Raw genomic sequence first — 23,932 nt, forward strand, 5'->3', positions numbered from 1 at the left:
GCTAGCTCATTAGGATCTATAAGATTAATTAAAGTTGGCTTGTGATTTAATAAGTCTGTGGATTCTTGAGTCCTCTTTTACTTATATGGAAGTAAAAATTAATGTACTTTTTTACTACAGTGCTGGAGTTCAATTCAAGTGGCACACACAGACCTGCACCCACATACAGCATATTTGGTCATGCATCCAAATAATGAGACCCCTAAATCCCAGCTCAGTCTAGAAGTGAGCCAGTACTCAGGAGATGTAGCAGTTGTACTGTGAGTGTCAGGAATGTGTAGTTGAGGCAGATGCAAGTGCTAGCTTTTCATTAAATTACCAATGATACACATATCCAACAAAACTTACTGTAAATAGTGTGCTTCAAAAGGCATAACTAGACACAGGTGAGGGTGAATCTGAAATGTCTATGCATTCAGTTCAGTCTGCCATTGATAAATAACAAGTGTCTGTACATAGGGGTCCTGCCAGTGAGCATGTTTTCCTTACCTGGTATTTTCTTTTTCAGCAACTGGCGAATTGAGTTTAATTATCCACATTGTTTCACAGGAAATTGCTTTTCCCAAAATGGTGGCCAGTTGCTGCCGCTTCCTGTGCTATTTCTGTCGAATCAGCCGACAGAACCAGAAGGCCATGTTTGATCACTTGAGTTACCTGCTAGAGAACAGCAGTGTGGGTTTGGGTGAGTTCCTGAACACAAGGATCCCTACTTATCAGTACAATTGTATCTAAATTGCTTTGTGCATACCAGAGTTATTATAATATGTAAAAGATTCGCATTTATGAAGGCAGTCAGAGGTTGACTAATCTACATATAAATCTAGTGTGAATATAGACAGATCAGCCATAACTTTAAAACCACCTGCCTAATATTGTGTAGGTCCCCCTTGTGCTACCAAAACAGTTCTGACCCGTCGAGGCATGGACTCCCCAAGACTTCTGAAGGTGTGCTGTGATACAGTATCTGGCACGAAGACGTTAGTAGCAGGTCCTGTAAGTCACGCGTTGCGTAGTGTGGCTTCCATAGTAAGTTGTGAGGTGTGGCCTCCATGGAGCTGACATTTTTGTCTAGCACATACCACAGATGCTCGATTGGATTGAGATCTGGGGAATTTGGAGGCCAAGTCAACACTTTGAACTATTTGCCATGTTCCTCAAAGCATTTCTGAACAATTTTTGCAGTGTGGCAGGGCACATTATGCTGCTGAAAGAGGCCACTGCCATTAGGGAATATTGTTGCCATGAAGGTGTGTACTTGGTCTGCAACAATGTTTAAGTAGGTGTTACGTGTCAAGGTAACATCCACATAAATATCAGGGCCCAATTTCCCAGCAGGACATGCCCAGAGCATCACGCTGCCTCTGCTGGCTTGCCTTCTTCCCATAGTGCATCTTGGTGCCATCTCTTCCCCAGGTAAGTGATGCACATGCACCCGGCTGAACACGTGAGGTAAAAAAAAAACGGGATTCATCAGACCAGGCCACCTTCTTCCATTGCTCCAGAGTTTTACCAGTCTGTAGCTATGCAGCCCCATACACAGCAAGCTGCAGATTCACTGTGTGTTCTGACACCTTTCTATCATAACCAGCATTAACTTAATTTGTGCTACAGTAGCTCTTATGTGGGATCAGACCAGATAGGCTAGCCTTTGCTCCCCATCCCAATGAACCTTGGGCACCCATGACCCTGTTGTCGGTTCACCTGTTGTCCTTCCTCTGACCACTTTTGGTAGGTACCAACCACTGCATTCCGGGAACACCCCACAAGACCTGCCATTTTAGAGATGTTCTGACCCCAGTTGTCTAGCCATCACAATTTTACACTTAAAGTTGCTCAGATCCTTACGCTTGCCCATTTTTCCCGCTTCCAACACATCAACTTTGAGAACTGATCGTTCACTTGCTGCCTAATATATCTGACCCCTTGACAGGTGCCACTGTAATGAGATAATCAATCTTATTCGCTTCACCTGTCAGTATTCACTTCACCGTGCACTTCAGTTTTCATAAAGCGTAATCAATTTTTCATAAATTTAATAGAGTTCAGGAAATAGGTCCCAGAAACAAAATGAGTATATTATTATCAATATTTTTAGACATTATAAGTAGAAGTTATATATTCTCTGCTAGTTTTGCATGTATTGAACTTAATGGTGCAGCTGTTATTCCAATGTACATGAGGTCAGCAAAGTGAGTGCATAAACTTAGTATGGGTTTTATTAGAGTGATCTATCAGTAAACATGGGAATCAGACAGTGGTCAGTACCAGGCAATACTCGGAAAAATAAAGCTCAGACTTAATGATGGGAAAACTGTGATATAACTGTTGCTTTTACTTCTAAGTTACTGTAAGCGTCAATGTTTTATAGTATTACTAACCTATGTTGGGTTTCCTATAACAAGCACTAAAAACACTGATGTCTGCTGGTTGTTATGAGTTTTTACAGTGGTTACACACATTAATAATGAAGGTTGCAGAAGAAAATACTTGTGATAAAACATGAGCATGTTTGTATGTGCATCCCCATAGCTTCTCCATCAATGAGAGGTTCCACTCCTCTAGATGTAGCTGCTTCCTCTGTAATGGACAACAACAGCCTGGCACTTGCTCTTGAGGAGCCTGATCTCGAAAAGGTGTGTGTGTGTGTGTGTGTGTGTGTGTGTGTGTGTTTATGAATCAAAGGTGAATTCCAAAATGAATATATTTCAAAGAAGGCATTTATCATTCTTACAGTGCATATGTAAGGAACCATCATTTCTGTTTTCTGTGTGTGTGTGTGTAGGTAGTAACATATCTGGCTGGCTGTGGACTGCAGAGTTGTCCCATGCTCCTTGCCAAAGGCTATCCAGATATAGGCTGGAACCCAATTGAGGGAGAGCGCTACCTCTCCTTTCTCCGCTTTGCTGTTTTTGTCAATGGTAAGCCAAACACAAACTAACAAGAGTATTTAATTTAACATGACAAAGGTACAGTTCCTGGCTTCATTAATGATTAGAGTAAATGAGGAACATATGTTTAACATTGTCATTGTTGACATTGTACATTTGATTGAAAGAATAATTTATGACTGATGATATTGATTGATAATTATTGATCATTTGTTTTGGGAATATATCAGATTTAATTCTCATACAAACATATTCACAGATCAATGCAACAGTGACTGTAATTCTCTTTGTAGGTGAGAGTGTAGAAGAGAACTCCAGTGTTGTAGTGAAGCTGCTGATTCGTCGGCCCGAGTGCTTTGGCCCTGCTCTGCGTGGAGAAGGCGGTAATGGCCTGCTAGCTGCCATGAAGGAAGCCATTAAAATATCAGAAACACCAGCACTTGACCTGTCCAGCACCACCCAGGGCCTAATGTCTGATGCGTAAGATAAACACACACAACCCACACCATTGTATTACTGTCATCATGGGAGTTTTTAATTGAAGTGTATATTACTGTACCCATGAATTGTCACGTATACATCTAAGCAAAGCCCCCAACCCCCACTGTCTTAGCCTTAGCAACCAAATATTTTTTTGCCTGTATTGGTTTTGAAATAAAAAACCTGGTTTTCTAACAATATATTTTTTTACTTTAGTTTCGGGGTGTGTTTAGATTAAGATTAGAAAAGCTCGGTGCACATTCTATCAGAATGTACAATGAAGCTGGGACATCCTCACAACGTCAAAGTGGCATCCTTTAAGCAGCATTTCATTATAATGTCTGTGTGAAAATTCAGAGAATGTTTTCTTTTAATAACAATGGAGAACCATAATTTAAAAATGACTAAAAACATGCTCAGTGAATGTACAAGTTAGTCCTTTTAAATTTAATCAAATAACACTGAACCAGAGATTAGAGATATGATGCCTCATTTTGTATGGAGTAGCAGCTCATTATACTGTATGAAAGAAATTTCTTTTGTTTGTACAGAAAAATTGTGAATATGGTTTTAGTTTGGAGCTCAGTAACTCAATGTTGAGTTAAAACTACTTAAGCAAACCACTGATGAAAAAATGAGTGAATTTTCTATAAGTATCATATTAATGATCTTGGTCTTTGTCTTGGAAACAGAATTGCCAGGTTTGTATATAATGTCTGCATATTGAAGATGCTGCTAATCAGAAATGCTCACCACTATTAATTAATTGTCCATGAAAAGACTGAGAAAAATAAGAAAAATGTGCCTACTTTTTTTTCCTTGTTTGACCATTTTGGGATAGTTGAAGTCTTTTTGTATTCTTTAATTTTTGAGTTGTAGTTAGGATAGGAATTTTCAGGAACTTGGCAACCCTCCCGATGAGCTTCAGCAAGCTATCCTTTAAAGCTCCACATTAAAATAGAAACCTCATGCTTGTGTGGTTGTTTTGTCTTGTACTCCACCAACTGTTTGTATCTGTATTCAGATTTGTTCAGAACACATTATCTGTTACAATCCAAATAACGTAGTCTGCAATCCATAAAAGTCTCAATTTTTTATCTTTTTATAATATAGTATAATACCAATGCAAAGCTGAGCATTATTGCACACTGTAGAAGTCATGTTATCTTTCGCATTCTCTTAGGTCTACAGAAGATGAGGAGGAGGAAGAGGTGGTTCACATGGGCAATGCTATCATGTCGTTCTACTCAGCCCTCATTGATCTGCTGGGACGCTGTGCACCTGAAATGCATGTGTGTTCCCCTTTTTTTTTTATTCTAAAGCACATTTACAGTAATGTTATGATTGTTTATGCAGGATACTGTGTTGTATTGTGTTAGGATATTGTGTTAGTATAAAACTGCAATGCTCTCAATTTATTTAACCTCAAAATTTTGTAAATTTTTTTGCTTAATTTCATGAAGGATGCTAGTACTTCTGGATTTTATTTTATAATCATTGGCCCTCATTCACACAGCTAATAAATAAAGGCAAAGGAGAGGCTCTGAGGATCCGTGCCATCTTGCGCTCCTTGGTGCCCACTGAAGACCTTGTTGGCATAATCAGCATCCCACTCAGGATGCCTGTTGTCAATAAAGGTAGGAGTGTGATAATTAGCTTATGAATTGAATCAACGACAAAAGTGACAAATAAAATAGGTTTCCCTGACTCCTCAGTAAAATGACAGAACAGATGTGATAATGCTCTTTTTTTTTTTTATTTTTATCTCAGATGGTAGTGTGACAGAGCCTGACATGTCAGCCTGTTTCTGTCCGGACCACAAGGCACCCATGGTTCTGTTTCTTGACCGAGTCTATGGCATAGAAGACCAAAGCTTCCTCCTGCATCTTCTGGAAGTTGGCTTCCTGCCTGACCTAAGAGCGGCTGCCTCTCTGGACACAGTGAGCACACACACCTTTACAACAATCTGACTGATCATATAGAGCACGATTTTAAACACCCATGTTTGCATTAGTGCATAATTCAGTCTTACTGTTCATATACAGTGTCATAATAATGACCTAAATATCTGGAGCAACCTATTTTTTCATATTGACTCACTTACTGCAGATTCCAATAGTTGGTCTACCTGCTCATTATTTTAATTTTCATAATACAGTTTGCTCTAAGTGTATAACTTCCGTGGTTAATCATTGCAGCTTTTCAACATCCTTTTCCAGTAATGACAAGTTAGCGGATAGCTTCCTTCAGTGAAACTGAAATGTAAAATAATGTTTGTCATGCATATAGAAATAGCCATTCCAGCTGCCTTTTACTTGTCATGCCCCAGCATTCAAATGTAAACTGGGTCAGCAGCTGCTGCCCACCTTGATGTAATCACTGGACAGGGGAGATCATACACAGAAAGATGCTCCATTTTATTTGTTTGCAGTTAGAAGCTATATAGAGATGTGCATTTTGATTAATTTTCTTAGGTCAAATACAAGACAGAATGGGTGAATCTAGTAATGCCCTGGGGCTGATCCCAAATTTATAAATGAGAGACAGTACTTGTCTTTTATATATAGCATAGCCTGTGGTGTCTGGATAAAATATTTGCTTTCACTCTGTATGTATTTAAATGTGAGGTGATTGTTATGGCTCCTTTGCTTCTTTTAAACCTGATAGACGGAAAGTGGCTTCATGACACTACACTTATTTTGCTGAGCAAATATGCTTTTTTGATTGTGTACAGTGTTAATGAATGGTCATAATAATCTTATGGCGAATTTACACAGTTTATGACCTACATAAAGTGAGAAAGGCCCCAATGAAGCTTCTGTATATGATTGACGCCAGTGTGAATTGAATGAATGAGTCACGGGCAGTATGAATTGAAACCCTTGACCTGCACAAGACAAAAAGATTACTACTCTATTTCTGGATTGTTTTTGGTTGATAGTAAATGTGTTTGAAGGAGATTTAACACGAAATATGATAGCATGCCAATTTAATACCTTGTAAAACTATGCAAAACAAATAAGCAACTAAAAAAAAAATCTTAGGGCTTCAGAAACCATAACAGCCTGTTTAGCAATTTTGCAAGTTATGCTTTTGGACAAATACCATCAGTTGCCTAGTGGTTTTTCTGTCTCAAGGTAAAAATGAGATTGAAATGAGAAATGAGCCTGCTTGTAGCCTAAGCCTCACAACTTTGCCTGAACTCTGAAACTGTACATATTCAAGGCCAGATTTTTTACTGTTTTCTTACTAGTGTGGGATTGGCAAATGTGTCTGTCAGATAGGCAAATTGATGAGCTCAAAAATATGTGAAATATTTGGAATGAATGAAGCCCCACCTCAGTAATCTGATTATATTACTGATTACTGCATGTAAAACGTAATCAGATTACTAATTACATTACTTTCATGTTACTTTCAAAACTTTCAAACCTACAAAAATACACTACAAAGTGAAACTCATAGTTCTTTCAGTAATTTTAGCACACGTAAATGTATGACATGATCAAAAAAAATTGGATTTATCATAAAACTTGCCTCTCGTGTTGTTACAGTTTGTAGAACTACCAGACCGAAAAAATAGAAAACTTTTCTAACAGGGCTATTTTGTTGTCTCTAGCCAAGGGGAGGCACAGCTAAGCTATCACTGTATAGGTTTAGCTGCTACAGTGCCATGCAAAATACATTGTCTTTCCTTATGCTCTGCTCACATCATGTTCATGTAAACTGGAACTCATATAGACATTTACACACCTTGTTTTCCTGCTCAGCATCAGAGGATGTTATTGTTTCAGTTTCAACCCTTTTATTGTTTTTTTTTTTTTTTTTTTTTAAGTCTGAGTTTATCCATTTTCAATCACACTAACTGTATGAGCTAGCGTTTGGCAGAATTGAGAGCTGTCTCCCAATAAGACACGAGTGTTTCCACATATTTTCATGTAAACCCTGTCTGATTGGTCTCGCCTCCATTCACTGAAGATATAAAATTACAACACCACCATCTTCTTTTACTGAAGTTCAATTGGTCAGTGACAAACCTCTCCCAAGTGGAGAATTATTCGGGGCTAAAGAAAAAAATCTTCGAGGCAAAACGTGATTTATTTTAAAAATGCATTTTACTTAATATTGTTTTCTTAACTATAAATTTGTAACGCAAGTAATGTAATTTTATTGACATCAGTAACTGTAATCAAATTACATAAATTTAAATGTAATGCATTATATTACTGTGTTATCAGAAAAAGTAATTAGATTACAGTAACACGTTACTTTGTGAAGCGTTACACTCAACTCTGGTTAAATGTTTTTGTATTTGAAAATCTCATTCCAGTGCCAGAATGTTTTAGACCAAAATTTTCCGTATTGCTGCAGATTCTGTAGGTGTCATGCTCTTCACTGTTTTGATGATTTCTAAATATAAAAAATCATCAAAATTAAATGTGATCTGACTTGCAATCCATATATAAGTGGGTATGTCTTTAAATTTCCTACTGTCTAATCTTCTCAGGCTCTCTAATGTAAAACCACACTATTTTGGATGGCAGCAGTATCCGAACTGACTCTTGCTTACATTTTTACAAGGAAACTTCCAAACCACCTTAGTTCATCTCTATTCAGAATTTGTTTGTATACATAATAATTTTTAAAACTCTTTCTTTGGAAAACATCTGCTTTCATTTCTCTGTAGGAAGCACTAAGGACCACTGAAACAGCACTGACCATGAACCGTTATATCGGCTCTGCGATGTTGCCCTTGCTAACTCGCTGTGCCCCTCATTTTGCCGGTACAGAACACCACGCCACACTCATTGATTCCACACTTCACACTATCTACCAGCTGAGCAAGGGCTCATCACTCACTAAGGCCCAGAGAGATGCTATCGAGGAGTGCCTTCTGGCCGTGTGCAAGTAAGTCTTTTTGGGTTTTACACCCTGAAGGAACTTGTTTTTTTGCTGACCTTTAGTTCTGTCATAATTTAAAGATGAGACTAATGATATGCTTATAGTTTTGTTTATTATAGAATCTGCTCATAATGTTCTAGTCGTGGTATCCCTATAACCAAGGTGACACCCAAAAGCACAATTATACTATCATGTGACACTCAGGTCACTTACAGTCAGAGCACAGCAACAGGATAGAACAGTGTATTACAATTTTTTTTTTCCACACTGTTTTATTTTTTGCTAGTTGGAGAGCCTAGAGAAAACTGGAAACCTTTTGATGTTTCTGTTAAATAGTGATGTTGAGTTATCTGGTATCATATTTGCAGGTACTTGAGGCCATCTATGCTTCAACAGCTGCTGCGTCGATTAGTGTTTGACGTGCCTTTGCTGTCTGAATACTGTAAGATGCCTCTTAAGGTAAATACAGGTCATTATTTATGCATCCTTTTAGTTACTATAATACAATGTTGTCTCCTTTGCTATACTGCTGTTACTCCATCTAGTATCTTTTATTACACATTTTACCTATCTCATTATGTCCTAGGCATGTCAAATTTAAATCGACTTTCATTGGTGCATGCATAAACACAAAAGCGAGCATCTTTCAATCAACTTTAAAATTAAAATCGGTCACTGAATGAGAATACTTTTCATTGTATGTCACTGATGTTTTACACTATGACCTGAATACAAAGACGAAAGGGAGGAAGCGATAGTGAGGGATGGTTAAACTGCATATACCGTCATGTGAAAAAATAAATACACCCCATGGAAATTGTTGGCTTTTTTGACATATTTGGACAAGCAAACATTTGATCATCTTTGAAAGACTGCCTATTAATAAAGTTGATATACTTGAACAAAACCATAAGGAAAATTAGCTTTTCAATCATTTATTCAACAGAAATATCCATAGATGTGATATTTGTCTGTGGAAAAAGTGAGTACACCCTTGGCCTCAGAAGCTAGAATTGTCCCCTTTACTAGAAATAACTTCTTGTAGGCATTTTGCATAATTGTGTAGCTTGCTGGAGTTTTCTTGCATGTACTGCTTATTTCAAATCCCCCACAACATTTCAATGGTATTCAAATCCAGGCTTTGACTAGGCCATTCCATAACTCTCCATTTCTACATTATCTTGTTGAACTTTTGGTTCAGCTTCAACATTCGGAAAAATGACCTCACATTATCTTAAAGCACCCTCTGATATGATGCAGAATTCATTGTTAAATCAATGAATGCAAGTTCCTGAGGCAGTGAACTCGATCTTTGATTCGTCTGTCCAGAGTACATTATTCCAAAAGGCCTGGTCTTTGCCTATATGCTAGGGTTATGGTTGCCTATGGCAAACTGTAGTTTTGCAAAGGTTTTTTCCTGGCAAGCTTCCCATGCAGGTCAAATTTGTGCAATCTCTTTCTGATTGTAGAAGCATGCACTTTGACACCAACAGTTGCAAGACTTACTAGCAAATCCTGTGATGAAATTTTGGGTTCTTGGAGACTTCTTTTTGCAACAGACGCTCTGTCCTTGGGAAGAATTTGCTGGGACAGCCAGTCTTGGACAAATTGGCAGTCGTTTGAAATCTGCGCCATATGTAGATTATTTTGCTTACAGTAGAATGAATGATGTATTTCAAATAACTTGGATATCTATTTAAATCCCTTCTCAGAGTCATAGGCATCCACAATTTTTTTTCTGAAGGCCTTAGAGAACTCTTTAGATCTTGGCACGATGACACTGCATACCTTATTAGCAAAGGGAACACCAGACACTAGATGTGAGAGGTATAAATAAGAGACTCCACCTGCACACCCTAAGCAAGTTCTGATCACTGGCATCTAATCTTGAACACCTGATTCAAATTTTATTGTGTACTTATTTTTTGAAAGACTGTAGCTCTGTTACAGTGATGAGAAATTGCGGAATAAGTAAATATTTTTTTAAACCAAGTAATTATTTTAGTGTGCTAAATATCCAAATAATCCAGCCAAAATATATAGTACCTGTTTGGATGTTTAGTTCCTATTGTCCTGCTACACAAATAGACAGTATCTTGGTAGAGCACTTCTTAATGCTACTCTGATCTGTCCACAGCTGTTGACTAACCATTATGAGCAGAACTGGAAGTATTACTGTCTGCCTTCTGGTTGGGGCAGCTATGGCATGGCCTCTGAGGAGGAATTACTCCTCACCAAGAAGATCTTTTGGGGCATCTTTGATTCTCTCTCTCAAAAAGTAAGACTCCAGTATGCATCTGATTTCACTGGTGTATTCCTGCCTCACACCCAGTGTTCACACGATACAATCCGGATCAACTGTGATCATGACAAATAAATTAATTAATAAGTGTATCTCTTTTATACAATTTTTTAAAACATTCTAGATACGTGTGTGTGTGTGTGTGTGTGTGTGTGTGTGTCTGTGTCTGTGTCTGTGTGTGTGTGTGTTGTAGAAGTATGAGCAGGAGCTGTTTAAGATGGCCATGCCATGTCTGAGTGCTATAGCTGGAGCTTTGCCTCCGGATTATGTTGACTCTTCTCTCAGCACAACGCTGGAGAAGCCGGTCTTTTTGGATGTGCAGGGCAACTTTGACCCCAGACCCATCAGCACAACAAAGTAAGCAAGAGAGAATAAGTACATGTGTGTGTGTTTGTGTGTGTGTGTGTATGTGTGTGTGTGCTTTCAAAAAAAAAAAAAACTGCAACAATATCAGCAACAATGTATTATTATCATCAGTCTATTAGTAAATATTTTGTTCGATCATTTTTATAGCATCTCCCTCCCAGAGAAGCTGGAATACATAACTCACAAATACGCGGAACATTCTCATGATAAATGGTCCGCTGAGAAGGTAGGATTATGGTTTTACTGAGGATTATTACTTTTGAATCCTCAGGGCCTCGATTGCTCTGAAATCAGGCATGAAATACTCCATCTTGATTTATCTACTTCAGTGGTGACAGTTCAGTGACAAGTCTGAGGTTGTAATCAGTGTTTAATTTGTAAAACATGAGGTACTGGGACACTGAAGGAAAGTTAATCCAGAAAGTGGAGAGGGAGGGGAAAAATGTCCTGGAATGTAAAGACACAACAGTGCACCAAGGCTGTAATGTTAATGTCACCGTAATGTTATAGTGATTTGGAAGGACTGGAGGTGCTGCACATTTATGGTGTATTAAGCTTCAAAATATGATCCCACGGCTCAGAGCACTGGGTATTGTAAACAAATAAGTACATTATGCCATTCTTCTAATCTTTCTTCTAAAAAAGACTTTCTTAGCTTGAGTAAGCTAATTTGAACTTGGCAGGACAGTTGTTATGATTAGGATTTTGGTGAGAATAATAATAATAATAATAATAATAATAATAATAATAATAATAATAAATTATTATTGTTATTATTATTATTGTTGTTGTTGTTATTATTATTATTGTTGTTATTATTATTATTTATTAATTAGTTATTTAGTTACTTATTATATCGGCAGTGGAGCCACATAAATAGTTTCTGTAAAGTGTCATCATATTTATTTATATTTTTATTATAAAATATTTAGTATTACCCGTAATATTTTAGATGCAATAGAATGTTTAAGAATAGATCTCACAGCTCTTATTATGACATTTGTAATTGCATAAATTAGCTTGCATGTTTTTTGTTGGGTTTTTTTGGTAAATGAAGTTCCAATATTTTAGCACATTGCCAAACTGTCAGTATCATTAATAGAGCACATATTTTTAAGGGAGTTTAGGGATTCAGGCTGAATTGACTCCATACTTGAAAAAAATGTAACAGTTCAAATGAGTGGCGAACTCACCTTCATGATTATACCACAGTCATAGTTGCCTTGATTTCTTCTGCAAGACCTTTCAAATTATCTTGCGGACTGAAACACTATCATAATCCACTCTTCAGACTTATCTTATGCATATCTTGTATATATTGTTTGTTTGGTTGTTTGTAGCTAGAAGCCCTTTACTTGGTCGTCCTTAACAATCATATCAATTTCAGGTTGTTTTAGGCTGGAAGTATGGAGATAGCATCGATGAGAAAGCAAAAACACACCCCATGCTGAGATCCTACAAATCACTCACAGAGAAGGTAGAAGGTTAAAGTGCATTGTCTTGGAAGATGCAGCACCTTTTGTATTTGCATTGATTTGTGTGTATGCATTATCAATATCCCAGGAAAAGGAGGTTTACCGTTTCCCAGTGAAGGAGTCTTTGAAGAGTATGCTAGCCATGGGCTGGAACATTGACAGGACCAAAGAGGGAGAGGTCATGTTTCAGCAAAGAGAGAACGAGAAGATGCGCAAAATTTCCCAAGCATCTCAGGCAAATGTTTCATCTTCATAATTAGCATGCTTATTAGCATATAATTTTGTGACTTCCCTTGTGGGTATTATGAGTACTGACCATGGTCCAGATGCAGAGTATTGAACAAGTCTAACAGGAAAAATATTTGCATGCAACTTGTTTGCAGCAACTTCCTTAAGTTGAATAACAGTACTCTGTCACAAGCATACATAACAATCTATCAAACTTTATAGTAAATGAAATAACTAATTATAATAAATAATTTACCTTTTTAAACATATTGAGCATAACCCACTTCATGTGTAAAGTTTATGCTTTTGGCAACATATGATAAGACTTACCAGGCTCAGGAAACATCTCCTCCTGTCTGTAAACACAGTTGGTCTTACAAGTCACAGGGTAACATGGTATGCAACACATTTATTTTCAAAACGTGGAATGTCTCAGTATACTTAATAACCTAACAAATTTACAGCCTATAAACGATCCCCATTTTGAAAATACGTTTATTACTGTATGCCGTTGCCACTTGACATGCAAGCCTGATTTTGCAGATAGGAGGAGAAGTTACCTGGCAGGTCTAATCATATGTTGTGAAATGCACAGTACTTATGCATGAAGTGGGCTATGCTCAATATAATTTAAAATTCCTAAGCCCAGGAAAAATTACATATTGATCTTATTCCAATACCATAGTGGTAGAGGTGGGCAATAGCATAGTGGTAGAGGTTAAATTGCGTTGATGCACAACATGACATACACAGCATTCGAGTGAAAGTTTGATAGGTTGCTATGAAATGTACTTCAAATTCAAAATCAAAACTGTCACACACACACAAACATATAACAACAATATGACATGTAGTGACATGCTTTTTATGACTGTCCATGACATAAAATAGAATTTACATAGACTAGAATTTACAGTTGTTTTGTGCAGTATGATGCTATGCAACATTAAGCTACAGTGCCCTCCACTAATATTGGCATGCTTGGTAAATATGGGCAAATTGTCTTTATTGTTTAACCTTTTGATCTTTTTTTTTTTTTTTAAATCACTAAGATATCAAATATAATATCAAAGATTTGCAAACAAAACACAGGTTTATCCAAAAAAATATATATATCTTTGTTAAATATAGGTGTGCAACAATTATTGGCACCCTTTTAGTCAATACTTTGTGCTTCCTCCCTTTGCCCAGCTAACAGTTCTGAGTCTTCTCCTGTAATGCTTGATGAGGATGGAGAATACATGGCAAGGGATCTAAGACCATTCATCTATACAGAATCTCTCCAGATCCTTCAAATTTCGAGATCCACACTGGTGGACTCTCCTCTTCAGTTCACCCCACAGGATTTCTATGGGCTTCAAGTCAGGGGACTGGGATGGCCATGGCAGGACCTTGATTTTGTAATCAATAAACCATTTTTGTGCTGATTCTGACATATGTTTTAAGCTTTCTAGCAGAGGCAGTCAGGTTTTCATTTAATATCTGTTGATATTTGATAGAGTCCATAATGCCATGTATCGTAACCAAATGTCCAGGGTTACCCTGTTCCCTGAGAAGGGAACGAGATGTTGCAAGAGCGTCACGCTGTGGGAAGTGCCCTCGTGTGACCAGTATCTGAAGTCTGTGTGAAATCACAGCTATTTATAGGCTTGCTGTGGTCAGGTGATGTGGCATTTTGATACGTTGCACGATTATAAAACTGTAAACCACATTATCAGCCTCTGAAGTGAAGATGTGATTCACAGGCATGCCCCAGTATGACAAAGCTACGCAATGTCTCATTCCCTTTCAAAGGGAACTTTGCATAACCCAGACATTCCCTTTCAAAGGGAACTCAATGTTGTGTGAGCTTCACACACTGGGAACGAGTATACCCTCTCCGTCATATTGAGGTTATGGCCTGTTCAAAGGGTCCAAGTCTGAGGGTTCCTGCAAGACCCTCGAGCCTGGGTGATAAATCAACCCTCTGGCCAATAAGGTGCTACTAGCAACAGATGTAGATGGTCTTGGCGAACTTAAGGGAGCAGATCGACAGGAGGAAAGGAGTACAGATGTGACCTCAGCCACCTGTGTATGGACACCATGGCGTCCAGCCCCAGTGGTACTGGAGGAGTGAGGGCGAACCTCCGCCATACGGACTCCGCCATTTGTGAGTGGAACCTCCAATATCCGGGCTTCAACTCCTGCTTTGACAGGATGTCCGCTCCCACATTCTGGTTACCCGAAATGTACATTGCACTCACTGACAAAAACTTTCCCTCCACCCAGAGAAGTAGTAGTTGCGCCTGCCTGAACATGGGGTACGAACGTAACCCTCCCTTGTGGTTGATATATGAGACCACTGCTGTATTGTATGTCATAACTAACACATGGTGACCTCTCAACTGAGGAAGAAATAATTTCAGTGCTAGGAATACAGCCTGCATTTCTAGGCGACTTATATGCCACTCTAGATGAGGATCGCTCCAGAGACCATGAGCTGGACAGCTGTGTAAGACCGCACCCCAGCCCAAATTCTCAGAGCATATAGGCAGTGCAACATGACACTGATTATTCGTTGAGGTTTCGTCCTCTGATGAAACCCCTGACTTTGACCACAGAAATAGTCTTGTGCAATAGGCCCAACGGTATGACATTGGCTTCTGCTGCCATAAGCCCCAACAGTCTCTTGTCGAGACTGGAGGGGATATCCAGACCCAGCTTTATCTTGCTCAATGTTGATAGGATTGGGCCTACACGTGTTGGGGATAAATAGGCCCTCATTGTAGTGGAATCCCGTATAATGGCTGTAAAAACCTCCCTCCCTCATATGAAGGGGTATATGTTCGTTGGCCCCTTTGTCCAAGAGGGATCTTACTTCCTGCGCTAACTTTGGGCTCTGCTCTGTGCTGACTACTGTGGTGAACACACCCCTGAACTGGGGGGTCAAGCTCTGAACTGGACCCCGTAACCCTTTTCTATTGTGGACAGAACCCATGGAGACACATTTGCCAGTAGTTTCCACACTGCTACATGGTCTTTTAGTGATGTTAACTATTACATATTCTGTCGGAGGGAAAGCATCAGATTTTCATTGTCCTGTAACAGCTCGCTGACTAGTAGGGACTGAAAACTTGGGACAATAATGGCTAGGGGGGCCCTACAGTAATACTGGGGGCTAAGTGCCCTAACAACCTCATGTCCCCTGATACTTCCCTCTGTGGCCCATCAGGACCGCTACTTCTTTGCCTGCATGTCATTAATGATCATTCTTAGATTGGGCCTACTTGCAGGCTGTAACTCTGGCCGCCTGCTCCCCCTGGCTTTCCATGAGGGAGGCAGACCACCATTCTCACCTCTCTGCCTCCCTCGCACTAGTGCTGGCCAACTCGACACGAAGGGGAAGGAACTGGCTGAACACCACTGTTTGCTGTTTCACCTTGTGAAACCTGTTGGCAATGGCATTAACCCCGCCACTGAAGAGGCCCGAAGGTTAAACCTGTTGGCAATGGCGTTAACCCCGCCACTGAAGGGGCCCGAACGTTAAACAGGGCAGCAGGGAGACCCTATCGTTTTCCCCCATTCCTGAGAGTCTGTGCCATAGGTGCCTTTCTGCTGTGACCAAGCTACCCATTGAACAGACAATATGATGGGCCGTTTGCTTCGTCACCCGAAGAGACAAATCTGTGGCCTGGGGCCCAATTCCCTCTCCACTGTCGAGCTCATTCAACAGTCTATAACACTGCCTTTGTATGCAGTGACCCATAAGCGAGAACTGCTGCTGCGTAGGCTTTGCCAACCAACGCCGAGGTGGCATTAAATGGCTTGGATAGCAAAGCCAAACCCCCTAAATTCCCTGCCGTCAATGGAGAGAGGTAGTTTGCAAGTGCCTCCTCTACCTTTGGCATTGCCAAATACCTGTACTGTTCATTCCCCATGATGGCCGAATAATCGGACATCATGGGACATTATAAATACGGCTGGTGTATGGTTTTCATCATGCACATATTTCATCATGCACTTCTGGAAAAAAGGGAGTTTTCTGCATTGTGAGGGAGTTTTTAATTTCACTGGGGTGAAAGCGCTCATCCAGCCAACTAAGAGCCACTTCCTCTTCCCTGAGCCAATCTAAATTCAACTTTTCTACAGCCCTAGTGATCATTTCAAAAGTCAGCCCCCAAACACTTGTATGTATGTATCTATGTATATATATATATATATATATATATATATATATATATATATATATATATATATATATATAAAATAGAGAGAAAGTGAAGAGTTTTTATGAGCGTTCACACAAACAACTGACATGCGGTCTTTCGCTAAAGGTTGATGACATAGTTTACAGGTGCCGTTTTATAATCATGTGACGTATAAATTGCTACATCACCTGACCATGGCACGCCGTGATTATACACAGACTTCAGATACTGGTCACGCGCGAGGGCGCTTCCCACAGCGTGAAGCTCATGCAACTTTGAGTTCCCGTTGAAAGGGAACAGCCCTAAAACATTAAAGAGCCACCACCATATTTATCTGTGGGCATGAGGTACTTTTGCATATGGCTACCTCTCTGTGTGCGCCCAAAACCACCTCTGGTGTTTATTGCCAAAAAGCTCTGTTTTGGTTTGATCTGACCATAGAACCTGATCCCATTTGAAGTTCCAGTAGTGTCTGGCAAACTGAAGATGCTTGAATTTGTTTTTGGATGTGAATAGAGGTTTTTCTCTTGAAACCCTTCCAAACAACTTGTGGTGATGTAGGTGACTTCGGATTGGAGTTTTGGAGACTTTTTGACCCCAAGACGCTACTAACTTCTGCAATTCTCCAGCTGTGATCCTTGGAGATTTATTGGCCAGTCGAACCATCCTCTTCACAGTGTGTTGAGACAATATGGACACACATCCTCTTCCAGGTTGATTCATAACATTTCCAGTAGACTGGAACTTCTAAATTATTGCTCTGATGGTGGAAATTGGCATTTTCAATTCTTTTGCTATTTTCTTATAGCCACTTCCCATTTTGTGAAGCTCAACAACCTTTTGCTGCACATCGCAGCTATATTCCATGGTCTTACCCATTGTGATGAATGACTAAGGGAATTTGGCCTATATGTTGCCTCATATTTATAACCTTGTGAAACAGGAAGACATGGATGAACAATTTCTTTTACTATTCACCCTGGTGTACTAATATATATATATATATATATATATATATATATATATATATATATATATATATATATATATATATATATATCAGTGGGAATATACTTCAAATATATTTTTCTCATATGAGTTCATAGGGGTGCCAATAATTGTTGCACACTTATATTTAAGAAATATAATATATATTTTTGATAAACCTGTGTTGTGTTTTCAATTGTTTGAAATCCATGAGAGCAGAGTATTTTTGTGAATTTTTTAAACAAAAGGTTCAAAAGGTAAAGACAATTTTCCACAGCTTTCTTTGCTCATATTTACCATCTGTGCCAATTTTATTGGAGGACACTGTAGTTGTTTAAGATAGTTCTATTGAAGAAATTGCCCACATATATAATAAATATTTATAAATACTGGGTAATGCAGGATAAAGTGGTTACTGAAGATGAATGAATAGAAGATGTATTAAAGGAATATAAGTGGTGTGGGTGTTGTGTCCCAATTCCAAGCTTTAGTCCTTGGTGTTGTAACGTTGAGGGCCTGGATGGCATCTGGGAAGAAGCTCCTCCTCATTGTCTCTGTGTTGGCCTTCAGTGAGTGGAAGCGCTTCCCTGACCGCAATAGAGAGAAGAGTCCATTGTATGGATTGTCCATTGTTCTGTCCATTGTTCGGCTTAGGTCTTTTGCTGTCTTCCTAGCCTTGGTCCAGCACTGCTTGCTGTAGGTAGACTGTAGGTCAGGGAGCTCAGTGTAGATGGTATGCTCAGCTGATCGCACCACCCTCTTAACAACCCACCTATCCTGCTTGGTGCTTCATACTTGTGCCAGAACATTGATATTCAACATATAGAAGGTGCTGCCAATAAGTTGCATGTAAACATTTCTTTACGTGAGATTGGGTTGGGAGTATTTCATGGGACTAAACCAAGAGCTTGAAAAATAACATAGCTTGTAATTCCACAAGACTTGACCAGACTATCCTTGTTCTAGTTTGTGTCTTGTATGTTTACAGGGTAGCGGTTTTCACCCAAGTCCAGTAGACATGAGCAATGTACTGCTGTCTCGAGAACTGCAGGTAATTAACTGACTAACTTAACTGTATATATGGGCTATATTTACATTTATATTTATGGCAGACACCCTTATACAAAGTGACTTACATTTGTCTTATTTAAACAACTAAACAAGTTGAGGGTTAAGGACCTTGCTCAAGGGCCCAGCAGTGGCAGCTCTTAGATTTGCTGGAACCTTCCGCTTAGCTGTCCAGTGTCTAAACCAATAAGCTACCACTGCCAATTTTATGTACATTAATTAAATTAATATATGATAGGATATCCTCATAGGACATTCTTTCCAGTGGGTTTGTTTTTCTCTTAAACCAGGAATATTCTTAAATATTTTGCTATGTGATTATATTTTTTCTCTCATTGCTTTTCCAGGCTATGGTAGAGGTTTTGGCTGAAAACTACCACAACATTTGGGCTAAAAAGAAGAAGAGTGACCTAGCGGTGAAAGGTGATGACATATTCATGCACACCAAAGTACATTTTTAAAGCCGTATTCATTAATGTAGGAATTAATCAAAAACCAAATAAATCATTTAATCACCTTTAAGGATAGTATTTATGTAATTATGTTTATGTATGTTCCTGTTAATTTAGGTGGAACACATCCCTTGTTGGTGCCATATGATACACTTACGGCCAAAGAAAAAGCCAGAGACCGTGAGAAAGCCCAGGACCTGTTCCGCTTCCTGCAGATAAATGGCTATTCCATTACCAGGTCTGTGTGCCTGAGTGTGTGTGAGGTGATAATTAGGATATCTGGCTCGTTCTCACAAAATAAACCACTTTCATATAAAAGAAATGTGGGGAAAAAAGCAATAACCAATTCATACTCCTTGTTATTTATTTCATTCCTAGGGGTTTGAAAGACATGGAACAGGACTCAACCTCAATGGAGAAAAGGTTTGCCTATAAATTCCTGAAAAAACTGCTGAAATATGTGGACTGTGCACAGGAATACATTGCTCACCTGGGTAAATAGCCTAGCGTCCTACGTTCATTTAATGTAATACCTATTTTATAATACTATAGTTCTCTCTAAGACAATCAAACAATAAACTTATATTAAATAATAAGTATATTATTAAAAAATAATCTATATTAGCATTTGCATTTTTTTCAGAGGCTATGGCTAGCAGTGGAAAGAATGATAGGTCACCTCATGAGCAAGAAATCAAGTTCTTTGCCAAGGTTAGAGGCATAGCACTGTAAAAACATGCAACACAATTACACTGAATGAGTCTTAAAGGCAAATTTCTAACCTAATGTTTTAACCAAAACGAGTAACGTTGTTTGTGTATTTAATTTACTTTGTTGACCTTTAAGACTGTATCATAGTTTAACTGTTAAAGGTTCAGCTGTGGTTTTCTCTGTTCTTCCAATAGTCATCGTGTTCTTGTTTCTGGACAGTTTTGGGAAGCACATAAATGAGTAAAATACATATTGATTGTTCTTTGTTAACTATGACCATGGTGTTGTCTATATCTTTTCTTTCTGTAGGTGCTTCTACCACTAATTGATCAGTACTTCAAGAACCACTCGCTCTACTTCCTCTCCTCTCCCAGTAAGAACCTCAGCAGCAGTGGGTATGCTTCAAACAAAGAGAAAGAGATGGTTACCAGGTACATTAACATTGTTATTACACTGTTATAAATGACGTATTGAATGATTGGTATAATTGATGTGGTAGATATAATATGGACAAAAAATAATATAATAAAATGAAAAGGACAATTTACTTACCATAACCTTTCTTTACAACACTTTGTCTCTGAAATATTAATGCTACCTAATCCTACTGGTCTTCAATCAATCTACTCTCTATCAATCCATTTCTTTCTTTCCTCTCCCTAATTCACTTGCCATTTATTTTTCTTATTCACTGTTTTTTCTTACCCATCGCTCACTTTATCCTTAGTCTTTTCTGTAAGCTGGCAGCTCTTGTTAGACACAGGATCTCTCTCTTTGGTAAGAGATTTCTTACTCTCTGTCTCACCTGCATGTTGTGCTACTTGGTTTCATGTGGTAAATCTTAATGCTGCGAGATTTTGATTATGTATTTTTGTTTTCAGGAAGTGACTCTACCACGATGGTTAGCTGTCTTCATATCCTGGCCCACACACTTGACACTAGGTATATTAAACATACGTTGAAATGATGCATAACTGTACATTTTATTCAAGTTCACTTTTATTTGCATTTAAATGCCAGACCAGTTTAAAATAAGTGTTGATTGTCATGTAATATCAGAGAAGGACTAGAAACTACATTTCCCATCAGCCACTGCACCATGTCACATGTCTCATTTCACCTGTTTCATGTTTAGCTCATTAGCACTGGTGTGTATATATAGTCACGTTCTGCACTGCACGAGTTGTCTTGCGTTGGTTGTTCTGTCTCCATGTATCGCATTATGCTTGCCTTTGTTCCATGTAACTCTTGTGTTGTGCTTTGTTGGATACTTTATTAAATGTTTCACTTATAGTCTGCATTTGCATCCACCTCTAAATCAATAACATGGCAGAATGCAAGACTGAATAAATAGATGCAGCAGATTTTTTCAGCGTGCAAGAGGCCCTTTTTGAAAGTGAAAAACCGAGGTGGGAGAAGGAAGGGAGATTCTCCCTGATTCAGGCCAATTGAGAATGGCTCGAGATGATGCAAACCCTCAGGGCATATCTCCAGAAGGAGTCTTCCATCCAGGCTGAAACCATCTCCCTCCCTCCCTGCCCCACTAAGGACATTGATCTGCCTCCCTCCCCTACTGTGGAGCTCCTTCAGCCTGCCAAGTCAACAGAGAATGTTGTTCAGCCTCCCTGCTTGACTCAGGACACCACTCAGCACCCCTGTTCAGCTGAGGATGCTGTTCCATCACCCTGTTCAGCTCAAGATGTTGCTCTACTTCCCTGCTCCACCTCGGACATCACTACCCCAGGCTCTGCTTCGAACATCGTGCTGCCGTCCTACTCCCCTGAGGACATCGTTCCGCCATCCTGCTCGGTTGAGGATGTTGCTCTGCCATCCTGTTTAGCTGAGGACGTCGCTCTGCGATCCTGCTAAGCTGAGGACATCGCTCTGTCATCCTGGTCAGCTGAGGACATCGCTCTGCCATCCTGCTTAGCTGAGGACGTCATTCTGCCTCCATGCTCCGCTGAAGACCTCGCTCCTTTTCTTTGCTTCATGCCGTATGTTGCTCCCCCTTTCCTGCTCCATGGAGGACATTGCTCCCTTCTCATGTTTCATTGAGAGCATCGCTCCCTCCTCTGGCCTCGTGGAGAACTTTGCTTCCCCTCTGGCCTCGCAGAGAACTTCTCCACGAGGCCAGCGGGGGAGCGTCGCTCCCCTCTCTAGCTTCATAGTGAATGTCACTCCCCTCTTGGGCTTCGCCTTGAGCTTCGTTCCACCTGTGCAGACTGTGCAGTGGCCATCACGCCATGCTCAAGCCAGGTCGGGGATATCACATCATCTCTCTATGGTGCGGAAGAGACAGACACACTTCTGAACCTCAGTGAACACATCAAGCATCCTCTATCCAGCCTCGTAAGGGATGACACAATGGAACTCTGAAATGCTGCATGTCGCATGTCTCATTTCACCTGTTTCACGTTTAGCTCATTAGCACTGGTTTGTACATACAGTCACGTTCTGCACTGCACGAGTTATCTTGCATTGCTTGTTCTATCTCCATCTACCACGTTATGCTCGTCTTTGTTCCATTATAAGTCTTGAGTTGTGCTTTGTTGGATATGATATTAAACATTTCACTTATAGTCTGTATTTGCATCCGCCTCTAAATCAATACCGTGACATCGATGCAGATACTGAGGCTAAACTTAAAGTAAAATAAAGCATGTTAATGAAGACCACGCAAGTTAGTTGTGAAGTAGACACATCATTTAATTAGCTTTGTGATGGGTGCCTTTGACCATTGTTAAAATTAACAATTTTATGCTAATTCTGTAGTTTCTATTAAATTTCACCACAACAGCTGATGAAATTTCACCACCAAAGCTGTCACAGTGTGGCTATTCTGCTTCTCAAAGTGCCCATTTTAAACTTCTTGGACTTTATATTTTGTTGGACTGTTATTTAGGCATTCAAACATTTTCATAAAGCTTTTGTAAAGTCAAAGTGCAAGTTTCAATCTTATGTCAATTTTATGAAAAGGGTTTACCATAATCAAAGCACTGCCAGCTAACCAAAAACAAGAAAAACATGAGTAGAACTTACACTTAATCATTTATACAGAAATAAATTGCCCCTTACAGTTCATCTTTATTGGCATGTCAGCCTAAGCCAAGCATAAAAAGTTTTTTGGTTATATTTTCCATTTTATATTTTGTTTAAAAATTGCCATTTAAACTAGAACTTCCACTATAGTCAATTTAACATCAGTTATGTTATCAAGTGTATATATTCCAAAACACAGTGCTATAAATCCTGTATACACATATGTGCTACACTTATGTAGGCTAGTCATGTAATTGGATTATAGTATTAAATTGCAACATGGTAATGGAATACAGCAACACAGTCTCACAGAAAAAATACAATGAATATCAAAGTTTTGTCACAAACATGCCTTACATATCAACATATCAAACTTTCACATGAATGCTGTTTATGCCACGTTCTGCACCAATGTAATATAAGCAAGCCCACTTCTACCAATTCAGTATTTGAATAAAGCTAATATGTAATAAATAATTTGACCTTTTTTTAAACAGGCTTGCAAGTCACGTGATAACACAATCTCTGTATCCCAAAGAATACTCCAAAAAAAAGAAAAAAAGAAATGTAGGCATGACATATTCTTCAGGCAACAGAGACTACAGAGACTTTACATGTTTTGAAAAAAAATCATTTGTTATTAAATATCATTCTTATTCAAATAGCATAGTGGTAAAGGTGGGCTGGGATAAATTATGGTGATGCAGAACGTGCCACACAGCGCTGACAAGTGAAAGTTTGATACATTTGATATGGGAACATATGCTTGTTACAGAATGTTGATATACACTGTATACAAGGTGGTGCAAGTAAGTTGCGAACATTTTTTTCTGTGACACTGGGTTAG

At 39.1% G+C, this 23,932-nt stretch overlaps 1 protein-coding gene across 1 annotated transcript in view; it reads left to right on the plus strand.

Moving 5' to 3' along the window:
- LOC128612961 (ryanodine receptor 3) overlaps positions 1-23,932 on the plus strand; it is a 232,833-nt gene that overhangs the window by 168,097 nt on the left and 40,804 nt on the right. Inside the window, exons 41-62 of the mRNA XM_053633452.1 lie at positions 550-682; positions 2,530-2,633; positions 2,783-2,918; positions 3,182-3,368; positions 4,552-4,660; positions 4,885-5,005; positions 5,139-5,308; positions 8,056-8,276; positions 8,639-8,729; positions 10,408-10,548; positions 10,766-10,929; positions 11,086-11,164; positions 12,326-12,415; positions 12,502-12,648; positions 18,804-18,866; positions 19,231-19,306; positions 19,453-19,573; positions 19,714-19,829; positions 19,979-20,046; positions 20,356-20,477; positions 20,774-20,823; positions 20,928-20,988. Coding sequence (XP_053489427.1) covers positions 550-682; positions 2,530-2,633; positions 2,783-2,918; positions 3,182-3,368; positions 4,552-4,660; positions 4,885-5,005; positions 5,139-5,308; positions 8,056-8,276; positions 8,639-8,729; positions 10,408-10,548; positions 10,766-10,929; positions 11,086-11,164; positions 12,326-12,415; positions 12,502-12,648; positions 18,804-18,866; positions 19,231-19,306; positions 19,453-19,573; positions 19,714-19,829; positions 19,979-20,046; positions 20,356-20,477; positions 20,774-20,823; positions 20,928-20,988 — 2,570 coding nt within the window. The remainder of the gene's footprint in view (positions 1-549; positions 683-2,529; positions 2,634-2,782; positions 2,919-3,181; positions 3,369-4,551; positions 4,661-4,884; positions 5,006-5,138; positions 5,309-8,055; positions 8,277-8,638; positions 8,730-10,407; positions 10,549-10,765; positions 10,930-11,085; positions 11,165-12,325; positions 12,416-12,501; positions 12,649-18,803; positions 18,867-19,230; positions 19,307-19,452; positions 19,574-19,713; positions 19,830-19,978; positions 20,047-20,355; positions 20,478-20,773; positions 20,824-20,927; positions 20,989-23,932) is intronic.

This window comes from Ictalurus furcatus, chromosome 9, assembly GCF_023375685.1.
Source record: "Ictalurus furcatus strain D&B chromosome 9, Billie_1.0, whole genome shotgun sequence".
Taxonomy (NCBI): domain Eukaryota; kingdom Metazoa; phylum Chordata; class Actinopteri; order Siluriformes; family Ictaluridae; genus Ictalurus; species Ictalurus furcatus.